This window comes from Pseudochaenichthys georgianus, unplaced genomic scaffold, assembly GCF_902827115.2.
Source record: "Pseudochaenichthys georgianus unplaced genomic scaffold, fPseGeo1.2 scaffold_699_arrow_ctg1, whole genome shotgun sequence".
Classification (NCBI taxonomy): Eukaryota; Metazoa; Chordata; class Actinopteri; order Perciformes; family Channichthyidae; genus Pseudochaenichthys; species Pseudochaenichthys georgianus.
In genome coordinates this window covers 1,818-20,106 of record NW_027263253.1, presented here as the reverse complement: position 1 = coordinate 20,106, position 18,289 = coordinate 1,818, and the positions used below count along the sequence as shown (strand labels likewise).

Here is an 18,289-nt window from a genome sequence, read left to right as displayed (position 1 = left end):
TTTATTTCATGTGTACACTGACACAGATAGCGGCACCAGATTCCTAAAAAACGGTATGTCACATTCAATGCCATGGACACTGCTCTGCTAAAGAGTTCGGCGGGACTACTGGGAACTAAGTACGGCAAAGTGCTTGGTGTGAAAGCGGCTATACTGCTAGCTAGCCAACTGTCACGTTAGTCAATAAACTGAGGACAACTTTATTATTACACGTCAACTGGGTTGAAGCATTGTTTTCCATCAAATTAAACGAATTGTAGGTAGCTACTGCTATAAAGGTGGTAGATAGTTTCGCTGTGAATTCTTAAAAGTGGGGTAGGTAATTTGAGAAACCAGCTCGAGTGCACTAGAATTTGAAAATACACAGCCAGAAAAAATCTGCCCCTCCTCCAAAAACACACGAACGCGCACATGACCAATGAGGGCACGAGATACGTTTGTGCACAGGTGGAAGGCTGACAGGCAGACAGACCATCCATGTAGCAGCCAAAATCATATAGAACTAAAACAGATAGTTAATTTAACAGCCGCTGAGGCACTAGTTAGCGGATCTTACGCAGGGCGATGATCCAGGTCCAGACAAGATTCTCCGTTGTGCATTTTATTCCTATAACAAAATACAATGAACAGGTTTCCTATATCTCTTTCCTTAAGCCTTTCCTATGGCTTTCTCTTGTGTAGCTTGAAACACCCTGCTAAAAAAACGTTTGCCTTCTAGTGCTCTGGCTCCCACCTCCACCTGTCTCAAATATATACAATTACACCAGGTGCTCTAATCACCCAGTGCCCAAAACATGCCTTCAAATAAAAGCATAGAAACTACTTTAACTTATGAGACTAACTAAGAATACATTTACAATAAACACTATAAAACAGCAAGAAAATAAATGTTAAACTATTAAATAATATAAAGAGATGTATAGCTCCAACAATCCGGCCCCTAATTGTGGCCAGTGGAAACACACAATTACTTAAATATATATATATATATATATATATATATAAATGGAGCTATACTCTATCTTTATCCCATCCATACAACATACAAATAATCATCTGCATAGTTTTCAGGCAACAGATTCCTGGAAAAGAAATGGAGAGAAAGAAAAATAGTCTAAAGAAACAAAGAATAAATGTTCATGATGCTACGCTGCTGCATCCAGGAGCAGGCAAACGGGTCTCTCCATGACACTGGTCTTCATTTGGGGCTCACAGAGCTGACCAATCCTTTTCCGTCCATCCTTCATCCAGGGTCCACTTGTATTTGCAATGAAGAACATATCTCCCGTTGGAAATTATTTTCTGAGCCTTTTCCACTCGCTCTCTTATCCAAATCCTCTTCATAAGGAGGCTCCTCTGTGTCTCCATCACTGTTCACACAATCTATCTGGAGGTTGGAAAGCATTTCTTCAACCTGTGTTTCGGTCTGATGTGTATGACTTTGTTGGCTCTCTGATGTCTTGGAGCTCTTTGTGGTTTCTTCCCTGCTCCTCACTCTCCGTGTGCTTTTCCCATTGCACTGCTGATGTTTTTTCTTTTTAATCATGATGAATGTGAAGTTTGATGAGCATCTTCTCTTGTTGTTCCACTGCAAGCTGGGAGGTTACTACAACAGGGCAGCCAGAGCTGAATCCATTGTCCTGTCCACCGGCCCCAGTATGGACACTTGTCTCTGACTGTCCAGGTGAAACGTGTGCTTTGTTGAAGGATGTGCCGTGTCCTCATCTTCAATGTGAAGGGCTGACAGTTGCTTCTGGTGACACACGCTGCACTTCAAATATCTCCAATAGTCTTTGATTATGTGACCGGCAGGGCAAACAAAACTAGATCCATCCACCCTTATGGAATTTGTTTCCTCATTTTCTATTTTCATATTGAAGCTTGAACATGTATCCTGTGAGTGGTGGTTGTGTTGGAGAGAAAAACAGTTGTAGTTTGGGGCAGAAGGAAACTTTATCTTTTCAGATTTCTGTTTGTTACCATTTTTCCACAGATCCTTTCGATCCACGCCTCGAGGGGATTCTCAGGATGTCAAGTTTGTCATTGGGTGCAGTCAGTTTTAGGCCAAAAGCTCCTCCTCTTGGGCTTCCAATGCATGCTTCCTCTTCAATGCAGCCATGCGCTCTTTAAGGACTGCTAAATCAGCTTTAGCTTTGATTATTGCAGATGATGTATGATAATCTGACTACTTTCTGTGATCTGGAATTATTGTCCTTTAAACACAACATGTGGTGCAATGTCCTTGGGATTTACCTCGTCAGAAGATCCACTTCTGTCCTGTGATGTGGCGTCTTGCATCATTTTTCTTTGATTGGTTTTATTTAAATATCCAAATTTGTTATTTTAATCCACAGGAGAAAATGCTGATGCCTGCGCGTCAGAGTGCGTAATCACTGTTCCACGGTCCAACTATTCTTTAAACCTTTTCCACTGTTCATTCATATGCGGCGAAACAATGACTCCAGCACTCCATCAGTGAGGCCGTTTTCCTATACAGCCACTGGAGAAAATGTTCACATACCGCCCATGTTCCTGTGCCGTTGTTGAAGTCCGTCCAGATGTGTCTTTTAAAGTGAAATCCAATACTCCACTTCAAACGCGGGCAATCCAAAAATCCACAAAAAAGAACTTCAAAAAACAAGTCCGCTTTCACGGCATGGTTTTTTACTTTGTAGCAGCCAAAATCATATAGAACTAAAACAGATAGTTAATTTAACAGCCGCTGAGGCACTAGTTAGCGGATCTTACGCAGGGCGATGATCCAGGTCCAGACAAGATTCTCCGTTGTGCATTTTATTCCTATAACAAAATACAATGAACAGGTTTCCTATATCTCTTTCCTTAAGCCTTTCCTATGGCTTTCCCTTGTGTAGCTTGAAACACCCTGCTAAAAAACCGTTTGCCTTCTAGTGCTCTGGCTCCCACCTCCACCTGTCTCAAATATATACAAGTACACCAGGTGCTCTAATCACCCAGTGCCCAAAACATGCCTTCAAATAAAAGCATAGAAACTACTTTAACTTATGAGACTAACTAAGAATACATTTACAATAAACACTATAAAACAGCAAGAAAATAATGTTAAACTATTAAATAATATAAAGAGATGTATAGCTCCAACAATCCAGTTACTTTAGCCGGCTCAGATGATTGGTCGAGCTTTTTACAGCGCCACGGCTTCCACAGATGACATTTTTGTATCTATTTATTGTCAAAGCACTTCAGATATTCATTGCTATCGGGATGTTAAGAGCATTCCATGGAATATAACAAAAAGTGTATCTCGAGCCGGTTTCTCAAACTTACCTACCCCACCTTTAATGCACATACCTCTATATAAACAGTTTGTTCTTCCTTTACTCTTTTCTTTCTTTTTCATTTCAGCTAAAAGGACAGCCACCTGGCAGCTCACACTCATTCTCTCCTGAGTGATCGTATGCCTGCCTGCCGAAACATTTTTATTGTTTTTACAATTCGTTTTTAAACATTTGTATTTGAGGCAGAGCCGACATCAACAACACGGTGAGTGGATCTAATGAACAGTGTTTCCCCTAGGTGTACTGCCTTGGCAGGGTGCTGCTGTCCTGTATTACTTTAATTCAAACTGTATTCCTTTCTCATCATGTAGCCTACACTTCTTCCTTTCATTGATGCATCTAAATCACCTGACTACAGCGTATAACATACCTGCTGCAACCCTGTGCTGCTGCCTCATCCTCTATTGCTGGAGGCAGCTCCACCTCATGCAGTAATACCATCCCTCCTCTCACCCGCAGACCCACAGCAGAGAGAGTCAGAGATGCTTGCTGCAGAGCCCCTTGAAGGCATAAAATGGCCCGAGGTGGATGTAGACTCCACAGAAACAATGACGATGCAGGGCACAATGAAATTCTTAATGAACTCGAGCCCATTATCTGAGGCGTCCACTTCCCACCCGACCGGGGCTTCGGCGGCGGCACCTGGCCCCCCACCCCGTCAGGGACCCTTCACTCACCCACATACCATCAACAAATAACAGGAATGGGCGCTACAAGTGCGGAAGAAGACACTCGTCTTAGGTGACTCCAACCTCTCCCGGATCCCCACTTTCACAGACCCCAACCTTCAGATAGACAGTCCCCCCCCCCCCCCCCCCGCCACAACACCACTCATTAGTAAGGAAGAAATCACAATGATCACGTGTCTCAATCAGTAGGGATGTTTACATATTATTACAATAAGTAATATTTTTATTTTACTGTACAGTATTTCGTTTTTCATTCTGTTATCTGTGTAATGGCAATTTCCTGTTTCTATGTCCTATATATTTTTGCATTACTTCACTGAAGAGTGATCCAGACGCAGACACAAACCGATGACTTTCCGGTCCTTTGGTGCAGTTTATAATGAGGTTTATCTAGCGTTTTACATACCAGGGTTTAATTGTACAGTTTAGTTGTTGTGGTGAGCATCTGCCGGGCTGGTGGAATCGGTATGCTCTCTTCCTTCTGTGTCCTCGTCCTCCTGTCACCTATGACCCCTTTTATACACCCGGTGCAGCTAAACCCCGCCACCAAGTGTTCAAAATAATATTGCACTATACATATAAATTAAATAAACTGACACGCCGACAACACCCATACAATGGCTCCTACAATCTGATTCTATTTTAAATATGTATAATCAACTTATTTCCGCATTAACTTGCACATTGTGTGGCATGCACCGTTCTCTCGAAGTTTTATTTTTTTGCAGGCCCAGGTCTCCAAGGAACTGATGGAGCTCAAGAGGAAATTCTTCTTCTTCAAGGAAGCCACAGAGAGGAAGATATGCCAGTTAGAGCTCCAGGTTAGAGGATTTTCTATCACGACTGTATATGGACCCTCCCAACAATATTAGTTCAGTCAGACAACTCACGTGTTTCTTAATATGTTTATTAGAAGCAGCATATAGTTTGGGTTATATTTTCACCCAATTCCAAGCCTCTCCTTATAGGGCTTCTGCATTGATGAGTCCGTCACTTCTTCAGGTCTGTCACTTGGGTTCAGCCGGTGCCCTGGTACCATAACAGCAACATCGCAGATGAGCTGCTCGGTAACATGTTTGTTGTTGGGCAAGCTGGGATTTTCTTGTCTGAATGGCAAGTCTGGGCAGTAGTGTCCATCTGACACTTCTGGTTCGTTCTCCTCTGGCTCGGCCACAGGCTTGACTTCTTCCTCAGGCACTGCGTCGGATTTGTGTAACTCGACATCTGCTGTGAAGTCAGGCATGCTGTGACAGGAGTCTGAAGTCGGCTGGCTTTCAAAAGGCTCGCCTTCTGCCTCTTCATCTTCGTAGTACCCACCTGAATCCCGACCCTCATTTTCTTCTTGGGGGGCCTCAGCTTCGCCTTCAACATCCCCATCATTGTTTTCTTCGGCGTCTGCTTCAACATCGCCATCCTGCTACAACAGGTATATTCAAAAACTATTAAATCGCCCAGCTAAGATCTTTTTGACAAACTATACTATGACTTTCTTTCATATTCTTAGAAATCCTAAACTGACATTGCAGACAAAAAATAACGAAAAGAGAAAACGATCCATAAATATTTAAAAAATGCAATATTTGTATATATGACTGTTTATAATCGATCTGTGTTGAGTCAAACCGATCTGGATTGATCAACCGATTCAAAAATTCAGGGTCATCGATGGAAATAAAACTTCCATACATGTCCTCTTCAAGATCTTTGTATTTAGTAAACAAATCTAAATAACAATTACTGGATTATTATACTATTATGTATTACATCACCAATGTAGAATAATAATATTAAATGTGAGTCAATTTAAAGAAATACTGGAATAAACCATAATAACCTGATACTAGTTTAAACAATATGTAATTTGGCATTCATTTTGCCACATACGTGTTCACTCACATTTTGTCTTTCATTGTAAATAAAATGCTTTGATTGTTTTCATGAAAACAAAATGGTATTCTCATTTTAGGATCCCACTTCAAGCAGCCCATGAAGACGGGGACAAGGCCCCTGAGACAACATCTTTTATACATGAATATGTGTCCCCGGTGTTCCAGGGAACTCACCAAGTGTCAGAAAATACAACCCTCTCTTTTCCTCCATACCCAAATCTCTAAAAAAAAAAGGGCTGCAACGGATCTGATACAGATTTGAAAATTCTCTGACGTCAGGAACAAGGAGCTCCGCCTATATGGGCAGCTCTCCACCTATCAGGGGAATGTGGGGTTGGGCCACCGCCGGCCATTGCCGCTCGAAAGCGCTGGAGACGCTGTAGTACATATGCCAGGCCTGTAAGTGGCGCTGTAGTCTGCCACAAAATGGTTGCCATGGTTGCCCTTCTGTTTATTCTCCGCTGTGGCTCTTTTTCTCCCTCCCCGAGGCAAGCAAGTTGCAAGAAACGGAGGTGAAGAAAACAGCCATGAAAGACCAGAAGAAGGAGAAACCTGAGAAGAAAGACGGAAAAACAACCGAAGAGTCGGACAAGAAATGCACCGAAGACACGAAACCACAGAAGAAGAAAGCGGTGAGAGCATCGTCTGAGGACGAGGAGAAGACGAAGAGTTCAGATGTTTCCATGAAGCGCGGTTCGTCGGAGCAGAAGAACTCAACGCTGCACCGTATCAAAAGAGACATCCGGATCTCTCTGAAGACACAAAACCCCGTAAGAGTTCACTGATTTAATATTATTGGGAAACCTTTAAAGAGTGCTCTCCTGCTGATGTTCAGGTGTATATCAGGATGTAGTGTCTCTACTTTAAAGAGTCCTCTCCTGCTGATGTTCAGGTGTATATCAGTATGTAGTGTCTCTACTTTAAAGAGTCCTCTCCTGCTGATGTTCAGGTGTATATCAGTGTGTAGTGTCTCTACTTTAAAGAGTCCTCTCCTGCTGATGTTCAGGTGTATATCAGTATGTAGTGTCTCTACTTTAAAGAGTCCTCTCCTGCTGATGTGCAGGTGTATATCAGTATGTAGCGTCTCTACTTTAAAGAGTCCTCTCCTGCTGATGTTCAGGTGTATATCAGTATGTAGTGTCTCTACTTTAAAGAGTCCTCTCCTGCTGATGTGCAGGTGTATATCAGTATGTAGTGTCTCTACTTTAAAGAGTCCTCTCCTGCTGATGTTCAGGTGTATATCAGTATGTAGTGTCTCTACTTCCGTCCTGGTCGTGGAACGACGGATCAGCTTTTTACTCTCGCAAGGATCCTGGAGGGGGCCTGGGAGTACGCTTATCCGGTCTACATGTGTTTGTAGACTTGGAGAAGGCGTATGACCGGGTTCCCAGGGAGTTACTGTGGGAGGTGCTGCGGGAGTATGGGGTGAGGGGGTCTCTACTCAGGGCCATCCCATCTCTGTCCTCCCAAAGCGAGAGCTGTGTCCGGGTCCTCGGCAGTAAGTCGGACCCATTTCCGGTGAGGGTTGGCCTCCGCCAGGGCTGCGCTTTGTCACCAATCCTGTTTGTAATATACATGGATCGGATTTCGAGGCGTAGTCGTGGGGGAGGGGGTCTGCAGTTCGGTGTACTAAGGATTGCACCACTGCTTTTTGCAGATGATGTGGTTCTGATGGCTTCATCGGTCTGCGACCTTCAGCACTCACTGGATCGGTTCGCAACTGAGTGTGAAGCGGCTGGGATGAGGATCAGCGCCTCCAAATCTGAGGCCACGGTTCTCAGCAGGAAACCGATGGACTGTCCACTCCAGGTAGGGAATGAGTCCTTACCCCAAGTGAAGGAGTTCAAGTATCTCGGGGTCTTGTTCTCGAGTGAGGGAACAATGGAGCGTGAGATGGGCCGGAGCAGCGGGAGCGGTACTGCAGTCGCTTTACTGTACCGTTGTGACGAAAAGGAAGCTGAGCCAGAAGGCAAAGCTCTCTGTCTACCGGGCCATTTTCGTTTCTACCCTCACCTATGGTCATGAAGGATGGGTCATGACCGAAAGAACGAGATTGCGGATACAAGCGGCCGAGAAGTTCGAGAAGTTCGGTCATCAGGGAGGGACTTGGAGTTGAGCCGCTCCTCCTTCGCGTCGAAAGGAGCCAGTTGAGGTGGTTCGGGCACCTAGTTAGGATGCCACCTGGGCGCCGCCCTAGGGAGGTGTTCCAGGCACGTCCAGCTGGGAAGAGACCGAGGGGTAGACCTAGGACCAGGTGGAGGGATTATATCTCTTCGCTGGCCTAGGAGCGCCTTGGGATCCCCCAGTCAGAGCTGGTTGATGTCGCCAGGGAAAAGAAAGTTTGGGGCTCTCTGCTGGAACTGCTACCCCGGCGACCCGACCACGGATAAGCGGGAGAAGATGGATGGATGGATGGTGTCTCTACTTTAAAGAGTCCTCTCCTGCTGATGCTCAGGTGTATATCAGTATGTAGTGTCTCTACTTTAAAGAGTCCTCTCCTGCTGATGTTCAGGTGTATATCAGTATGTAGTGTCTCTACTTTAAAGAGTCCTCTCCTGCTGATGCTCAGGTGTATATCAGTATGTAGTGTCTCTACTTTAAAGAGTCCTCTCCTGCTGATGTTCAAGTGTAAATGATAGTGTCCGTCCAAAAATAAACCATTACTTATAGTGAAAACCACCCTTGAATGACGGGATAGTAGACGCTAAGCTTTAAGAATCCAAACTATAACATAGAAGTACCCTGTATCAAGATTGATGCAAAACAAGTGACATTTTACCTCTTTTTTTCCAGCACTGCTACAATACATTTTGAAATACAGATATAGATATTAAAGGTAGACGTACTGCCTTCATTTCCGTTCTGCTTTTTATTTTGGCTACTTCCATTCTTTGAGTTGTTTAATGCAGAACATGGACACCTGACTTATGAAACAAAAACACTGTTTGCTTTCAACTGAAGCTTAAACTCAAACAGCATTATAGTAGTCTGTGTAGCCTTGCCTTCATTTGAGATGACACTCATAGCTCAAGTATAAAAACACGTATGTTGTGTCTTGTATTGATTTGTACAAAGTAGCAGGACATGGAAATACTGAAGTAAAGTACAAGCTTATATGAATGGTCTTTATTTGAACTGCTGGTATATTGAAAAGGAATACTTTATGTTTTTAGTAATATTATCCCATCATCTTTGCAACATCATTTTTGTTCCTTTCTGTAATAGCTTATTTTTGTAATGCCTTATTATATTTTGTATTTTCATTATTAGAGCAACTGTCTCAAAGCCACATTTTCCCATAGGATAAAAAAACAGCTTTCATTTGTATTTTGTGGAACTAAAGTCTGATTTAACACTGGATTATATTTCACATCATTCATCCACATCTGTAAAGTAACTAAAGGTATTAAATACATGTAGTGGAGGAAAAGTACACCATTTACATCTGAACTGTAGTGGAATAGAAGTAGCATACAATGTGAATACTCAAGTAAAGTACAAGTACCTCTATGGTTGTACAGTACTTGAGTACATGTACTTCCCACCTCTGCTGCTAAGCTACTTCTTAGCTGTAGATTGATTTGTGTTGACTGTAGTGTTAATACTTATTTCAGAGACCAAGCAGGAGAAGGAGCACTGAGAGCAGCATGGAGGAGAACAACGAGGCCCAAACTTGAACATTGTGGGGTTTATTTTACAGACTCTTATTTTTGTTTTTAGATATATCTGCATCACAGCCTCTCACTGACTCTTTATCTGTCTGTGTTTTTTAGAAACAGAAGACAAGAAGAAAAGAACCCCAACTTTTTCTCAAAAAAGTAGTCTTTCATCCCACCAGCGCATCCACACGGGAGAGAAACCCTACAGCTGTGAAGAGTGTGGAAACACTTTCACTACATCAGGTAGTCTCAAAAATCATTGTCGTATTCACACAGGTGAGAAACCATACTGGTGTGAAGAGTGTGAAAAGTCATTCATTACATCAGGGCAACTCACAATCCATCGTCGTGTTCACACAGGTGAGAAAGCATACTGGTGTGAAGAGTGTGACAAGTCATTCATTACATCAGGTTGTCTCACAATCCATCGTCGTATTCACACTGGAGAGAAACCATACTTGGGTGAAGAGTGTGACAAGTCATTCATTACATCAAGTCAACTCACAATCCATCGTCGTATTCACACTGGAGAGAAACCATACTGGTGTGAAGAGTGTGAAAAGTCATTTATTACATCATGTCAACTCACAATCCATCGTCGTATTCACACTGGAGAGAAACCATACTGGTGTGAAGAGTGTGACAAGTCATTCATTACATCGGTTAAACTCACAATCCATCGTCGTGTTCACACTGGAGAGAAACCATATAGGTGTGAAGAGTGTGAAAAGTCATTCAATACATCAGGTCAACTCACAATCCATCGTCGTGTTCACACAGGAGAGAAACCATATAGGTGTGAAAAGTGTGGGAGAACCTTTTCTCAAGGTAATAACCTTAAAGTCCACCAGCGCACTCATTCTGCCTCCATCTGATCATTTTCTGAGTCAAGCTGGCATTCCTCCTGATTTTCTCCAAATGTTTTAATTTAAATGTAAGGGTTATGTGCATTCAGTGTCCATTTACTGTTGAGTCCAGAGTTTTACATTCTGGAGGAGTTAGACACCCCTCCTATAAAATACTGCATATGCAGGCCTTTTTTTATAATAAAACAACCGTTGGCTCTGGTGGATATTGAATGACTATTTGCCTGATAAACGGCCTTCCTAGGAAGACTAACACAATTGGCTCCACTAGTATATAGGCCCCCTTCACTCTCACCTCAGTGCATGATCGTATTTCGCAGTATGCCGTTCGTTCCCTCATTACCTCCCACAATGCTCTCCCGGTTTTCACCCTGCCTGTCCCCGGACTATTCTGCCTCGCCTGCTCCCTGACCCTGCCTGTACCCGGACTATTCTGCCTCGCCTGCTCCCTGACCCTGCCTGTACCTGCGTCTCCCGTCTTGCCTACTCCTGGAACCCTCGCGTTTCCCCGACCAGCCCTTTGCCTACTGTCTGCCGGTTTGTCTACAACTTTATGTTACAACTGTTGTACTTTTGTCTTACAACTTCTCTTTGGAAACAAGTAATAATAAAGCTGGTTACTATGGGGGTTATTCCCTATCTTTATTCAAGAGCGTGGTCTTTACATTTGAGTATAATTTATGGACTTCACGTTCAGATGTAGTTTCTTTCCCTCAAACCCTTTCACACTCAAATAGTGCCTGCTTCTGCTCAAACTGTACGCTTGCACTCGGATATATTACCAAATCTGGGGCCTGCGGGGTGTTTTTTTCACGAAACTGTGTCTCAGGGCATCTTAATATTTATATACCTATTAATGTGTCATACTCACTTTAACGGTTAGAAACTCAGCTAACTGAAGATACGAACCATTTTTACCGAAACAAAGTCTCACAAGAAGTGTCTAAATGAGTCCTGAGCGAAAGAATGCAATCGCACTTAGCACAGAACTCGAGGTTAAAAACACCCTTATTACTTATCGTAACTGCACATACAAGATATCCGATTAAAGCTGAGATTCTATAGGTATTGGTATCATCACTGAGCGATCAGAACTCGCGACAGGGGAACCAAACACAGACATCACAACACGTAGCATTACGGAGCAAACACGGGAGATCGTCTCACCTTAGTTTCTGATCAAAAGTCGTTTTCAATGGCATAAAAACGCTGCTGAAGGTTAATCCAATGTGTCTGTGTCACTTTGAAATGATTACGGATAATTAGGGGAGGGTATCGTTTGAAATGTATCGATTCCGGTTCTTATCGATTCCCCGTTTTGATTCCAAAATTGTAAAAGAAAGAGGTCAAACGTTTAGATAACAAAAATATCTTTATTCTTTTAAGCTTTAACTGACATTTTTACAAAAAAATATATACATGCAATACACATTTATTGCACAATAGCTGTTAGGGGTGTAACGGTATTCGTCACGGTTCGGCACATGCAGTCACACGGCGAATACGCCTTTTTTTGAGTGGGAAAAAAGTCTGTCACTCAGGGCAGTATTGCACTATATATAATCCCGGGGGCGGTATTGCGCCTAAAAGCCAGCCGCCCGTAAATAACAAATGAATAACAAGAACACAACAAAATACAATACATGAAGAAGAACAGTCAGTAGCTTTGGCGAGTTCACACAACACTCAGGAGCTAGAACCCACCTGCTTCTTTTAAATCAGCTGTGTGGGAACATTTCGGGTTCCCTGTGGACTACAACAACGATGGGGTGCGAGTTGTGGATCGGACGAGGACGGTGTGTCGGCGTTGTTCGACAGCGGTGCGGTATGCTAGTGGTATCACGTCAAACATGCTCAATCACATCCGAGTCAGTCTCAGTCCCCAGCGAGAGGGTTTCCTCGACTAACTAAAAAACTTGAAAATAGAGTAAAGCTTGAGTACCTTTATTTAGGCATAATGGCCTCACACACTCACAAGTTAATTACACATGTTAGACATTGCTCCTAAAGGTACAGATTTAATTTTGTTTTATATTTATCATTGTAATTATTTTATATTTTGACATCAGGAGATGTTATACAGTTCTGTTTTGCCTTTTATTGAAACACTTTCTTATTATTTATTTAATACAGTTAATGATTCCAAATATTAGAGTTCCTTATGTTCATACCAAAACTTGCACTACTGTTAAATAAATAACAGCAAACAAAATGATGCATTTGGGACTTATCTTGTGTGTCAGTCATCCACACCAATCAGAAAAACATTACATTTTTTCCCAAAATCGTGCAGCCCTCGTGTGTCGTTACATTTGCCATGCGACATTATGCTATAATATAATATTTAGCCTCACAATATAGACATTTTTAAACACTAACTTTTTAAATAGCCCCCCATTTCCTGTTGCTATGTCTGCTCATGCAGTAGCTGATAGGATGTAAACCTGGACCATGCGCTAGAAACAGAATGCAATTTAAAAAAAGGTTTATATTCTAGCAATACTGGACTCACCAAAATAAAATACTTTACAGCATAGGCATCACATCCCCTACACAGCAAAAACCACAGTGTACATTGTACTCTATAAGAGTACATTTAACACCAGTCTCGGGGTGTATATAGGTCCAAGAGTTTGGTGTAAAAAGTGGAAAATATAAACTCCAAATAAAGAGTTAGATTTGAGCACTTTGGGAGTCAGAATATACACTATACCTATAACTATTTTGACACTGCTTGAGTGCTTTCCAACACGTGCAGTGTAAACCTAGAGCCCTCAGAGTTCAAATGTACTCTTAGTCAGTCTTTTAGTGTCACTGTGCAGAGCTGATAATTCACTTTGAGAGAGAAAATACTCCGTGGTCATTTTTCACACGGTTAACACTTCAGGAAATAAAGTACACATCAGATTCTTGAAAACATGTTTATTATTTTAAAAAATTTTTATTTTGATGTGTTTTAAATATAACATCTAATCAGTAGCAACATCAAACAACCCACGAAATACATTGGTCGGTGTGCTAAGGGCTAATTTTACATATTGCAACTATAATAACAGTGGCCAAATTCATGTTCTAATATGCAATGCAAGCTTTGCGTCTGCAGATAGACTTACTCATTAGTGTGACTGAAGGAAAGACAACAACAATGATAGTAATGATTCAGTGTCAGCTTTATTGGCATGTGTACACACACAAGGCACGTCCAGCTGGGAGGAGACCGAGGGGTAGACCTAGGACCAGGTGGAGGGATTATATCTCTTCGCTGGCCTGGGAGCGCCTTGGGACCCCCCAGTCAGAGCTGGTGGATGTCGCCAGGGAAAAGAAAGTTTGGGGCTCTCTGCTGGAACTGCTACCCCCCGAGACCCGACCACGGATAAGCGGGAGAAGATGGATGGATGGACACACACAAGGAATATAGCCTGTTTCTCTCCTGTTGGGATCCAAACCAAAAGCGTCAGGTAAATGGAATGTCATGTAATTGACGTGAGTGTTTTGAACACACTTATTTAATTTATGATTCTCCACAAGGTGCCATGTTGATTTGTGGGGCACTTATAACGCGCAGGTCTTGCGTGATTTATGCTGTTGGGACTCGGGTTTGAGTCCAGCATGAACCTTTTTGTTATTTTCATGTCGGCCTAAGTAATGGTAAGGTAAATCGGATCCACCTCCACCAGTTGATCCAGGGTGGGACCCAAGCCAGCCGAAGATGGCAGGTTTAAAAGTGCCCTGCTGCAGCGGACCATTGCTTCAATCAGAGTCTCCCAGGAACTCCTCATTACCATTAACCAATGATTCATCAATAGGGCGGTGGTGGCGAAGTCGATAGGGGCTTGGCAACTGGAAGGTCACCAGTTCAAGTCCCGGCAAGACCAAGTGCTACCGAGGTGTCCCTGAGCAAGGCACTGTTCCCCATAGAAGTCCATCTTAATACAGTACCCCCCAGTCTGTTTACCAGTAACTAACCATTAGTTCCTTATTCACTACTCAGTAACTAAGCACATGTTGTGTACCTTATTGTTGTGTTATCACTGATTAGAGGTGGGAGAAGTACTATCTGTACTTAAGTAGAAGTACTCAGATCTGTACTTGAGTGAAAGTAGAAGTACTCAGATCTTGTGCTTGAGTAAAAGTAGAAGTACTCAGATCTGTACTTGAGTAAAAGTAGAAGTACTCAGATCTTGTACTTGAGTAAAAGTAGAAGTACTCAGATCTGTACTTGAGTAAAAGTGGAAGTACTCAGATCTGTACTTGAGTAAAAGTAGAAGTACTCAGATCTTGTACTTGAGTAAAAGTAGAAGTACTCAGATCTGTACTTGAGTAAAAGTGGAAGTACTCAGATCTTGTACTTGATTAAAAGTAGAAGTACTCCGATCTTGTACTTGAGTAAAAGTAGAAGTACTCAGATCTGTACTTGAGTAAAAGTAGAAGTACTCAGATCTGTACTTGAGTAAAAGTAGAAGTACTCAGATCTTGTACTTGAGTAAAAGTAGAAGTACTCAGATCTGTACTTGAGTAAAAGTGGAAGTACTCAGATCTGTACTTGAGTAAAAGTAGAAGTACTCAGATCTTGTACTTGAGTAAAAGTAGAAGTACTCAGATCTGTACTTGAGTAAAAGTGGAAGTACTCAGATCTTGTACTTGATTAAAAGTAGAAGTACTCCGATCTTGTACTTGAGTAAAAGTAGAAGTACTCAGATCTGTACTTGAGTAAAAGTAGAAGTACTCAGATCTGTACTTGAGTAAAAGTGGAAGTACTCAGATCTGTACTTGAGTAAAAGTAGAAGTACTCAGATCTTGTACTTGAGTAAAAGTAGAAGTACTCAGATCTGTACTTGAGTAAAAGTGGAAGTACTCAGATCTTGTACTTGATTAAAAGTAGAAGTACTCAGATCTTGTACTTGAGTAAAAGTAGAAGTACTCAGATCTGTACTTGAGTAAAAGTAGAAGTACTCAGATCTGTACTTGAGTAAAAGTAGAAGTACTCAAATCTGTACTTGAGTAAAAGTGGAAGTACTCAGATCTGGCACTTGAGTAAATGTAGAAGTACTCAGAACTGGGACTTGAGTAAAAGTAGAAGTACTCAGATCTTGTACTTGAGTAAAAGTAGAAGTACTCAGATCTGTACTTGAGTAAAAGTGGAAGTACTCAGATCTTGTACTTGATTAAAAGTAGAAGTACTCAGATCTTGTACTTGAGTAAAAGTAGAAGTACTCAGATCTGTACTTGAGTAAAAGTAGAAGTACTCAGATCTGTACTTGAGTAAAAGTAGAAGTACTCAGATCTGTACTTGAGTAAAAGTGGAAGTACTCAGATCTGGCACTTGAGTAAATGTAGAAGTACTCAGAACTGGGACTTGAGTAAAAGTAGAAGTACTCAGATCTTGTACTTGAGTAAAAGTAGAAGTACTCAGATCTTGTACTTGAGTAAAAGTAGAAGTACTCAGATCTTGTACTTGAGTAAAAGTAGAAGTACTCAGATCTTGTACTTGAGTAAAAGTAGAAGTACTCAGATCTTGTACTTGAGTAAAAGTAGAAGTACTCAGATCTTGTACTTGAGTAAAAGTAGAAGTACTCAGATCTTGTACTTGAGTAAAAGTAGAAGTACTCAGATCTTGTACTTGAGTAAAAGTAGAAGTACTCAGATCTTGTACTTGAGTAAAAGTAGAAGTACTCAGATCTTGTACTTGAGTAAAAAGTAGAAGTACTCAGAACTGGGACTTGAGTAAAGTAGAAGTACTCAGATCTTGTACTTGAGTAAAAGTAGAAGTACTCAGATCTGTACTTGGTAAAAAGTAGAAGTACTCAGATCTGTACTGAGTAAAAGTAGAAGTACTCAGATCTGTACGTGAGTAAAGTGGAAGTACTCAGATCTGGGCACTTGAGTAAATGTAGAAGTACTCAGAACTGGTACTTTAGTAAAAGTAGAAGTACTCAGATGTTGTTCTTGAATACAAGTAGAAGTACTCAGATCTTGTAATGAGTAAAAGTAGAAGTACTCAGATCTTGTACTTTCGTAAAGTAGAATTACTCAGATCTTTACTTGAGTAAAAGTAGAAGTACTCAGATCTTGTACTTGAGTAAAAGTAGAAGTACCAGATCTTGTACTTGAGTAAAAGTAGAAGTACTCAGATCTTGTACTTGAGTAAAAGTAGAAGTACTCAGATCTTGTACTTGAGTAAAAGTAGAAGTACTCAGATCTTGTACTTGAGTAAAGTAGAAGTACTCAGATCTTGTACTTGAGTAAAAGTAGAAGTACTCAGATCTTGTACTTGAGTAAATGTAGAAGTACTCAGATCTTGTACTTGAGTAAAAGTAGAAGTACTCAGATCTAGTGCTTGAGTAAAAGTAGAAGTACTCAGATCCGGTACTTGAGTAAAAAGTAGAAGTACTCAGATCTGGTACTTGAGTAAAAGTAGAAGTACTCAGATATTGTACTTGAGTAAAGTAGAAGTACTCAGATCTTGTACTTGAGTAAAAGTAGAAGTACTCAGATCTTGTACTTGAGTAAAAGTAGAAGTACTCAGATCTTGTACTTGAGTAAAAGTAGAAGTACTCAGATCTTGTACTTGAGTAAAAGTAGAAGTACTCAGATCTGAGTACTTGAGTAAAAGTAGAAGTACTCAGATCTTGTACTTGAGTAAAAGTAGAAGTACTCAGATCTTGTACTTGAGTAAAAGTAGAAGTACTCAGATCTTGTACTTGAGTAAAAGTAGAAGTACTCAGATCTTGGACTTGAGTAAAAGTAGAAGTACTCAGATCTTGTACTTGAGTAAAAGTAGAAGTACTCAGATCTTGTACTTGAGTAAAAGTAGAAGTACTCAGATCTTGTACTTGAGTAAAAGTAGAAGTACTCAGATCTTGTACTTGATTAAAAGTAGAAGTACTCAGATCTTGTACTTGAGTAAAAGTAGAAGTACTCAGATGACTTGAGTAAAAGTAGAAGTACTCAGATCTTGTACTTGAGTAAAAGTAGAAGTACTCAGAACTGAGACTTGAGTAAAAGTAGAAGTACTCAGATCTTGTACTTGAGTAAAAGTAGAAGTACTCAGATCTGGTACTTGAGTAAAAGTAGAAGTACTCAGACTTGTACTTGAGTAAAAGTAGAAGTACTCAGATCTTGTACTTGAGTAAAAGTAGAAGTACTCAGATCTTGTACTTGAGTAAAAGTAGAAGTACTCAGATCTTGTACTTGAGTAAAAGTAGAAGTACTCAGATCTTGTACTTGAGTAAAGTAGAGTACTCAGATTGACTTGAGTACAAAGTACAAGTACAGAGTGTAGGAATAGTCTGTTGCAGATTGGTCCATTTCAGAATAATAATATGATGGTTTTATAATGATTGATCATGAAAGTGTTCTCAGAGCTGGTGAAGGAGCAGCTAGTCTGAAGTACTTTGTAGACTGCAGGGTAGTGGTGGAGCAGCTAGGTCTGAAGTACTTTGTAGACTGCAGGGTAGCTGGTGAAGGTGCAGCTAGTCTGAAGTACTTTGTAGACTGCAGGGTAGCTGGTGAAGGTGCAGCTAGTCTGAAGTACTTTGTAGACTGCAGGGTAGCTGGTGAAGGTGCAGCTAGTCTGAAGTACTTTGTAGACTGCAGGGTAGCTGGTGAAGTTGCAGCTAGTCTGAAGTCACTTTGTAGACTGCAGGGTAGCTGGTGAAGGTGCAGCTAGTCTGAAGTACTTTGTAGACTGCAGGGTAGCTGGTGAAGGAGCAGCTAGTCTGAAGTACTTGTAGACTGCAGGGTAGCTGGTGGAAGGTGCAGCTAGTCTGAAGTACTTTGTAGACTGCAGGGTAGCTGGTGAAGGAGCAGCTAGTCTGAAGTACTTTGTAGACTGCAGGGTAGCTGGTGAAGGTGCAGCTAGTCTGAAGT

The 18,289-nt window shown here is 41.4% G+C and overlaps 1 protein-coding gene across 1 annotated transcript in view; it reads left to right on the top strand.

Annotated features, from left to right (window-relative positions):
- The window catches only part of LOC139433602 (zinc finger protein 879-like), a 28,723-nt gene extending 18,294 nt beyond the window's left edge, over window positions 1-10,429 (top strand). Inside the window, exon 3 of the mRNA XM_071202669.1 lies at window positions 9,700-10,429. Within this exon, the coding sequence (XP_071058770.1) occupies window positions 9,700-10,429 (730 nt within the window). The remainder of the gene's footprint in view (window positions 1-9,699) is intronic.
- Window positions 10,430-18,289: the final 7,860 nt, after the last annotated feature.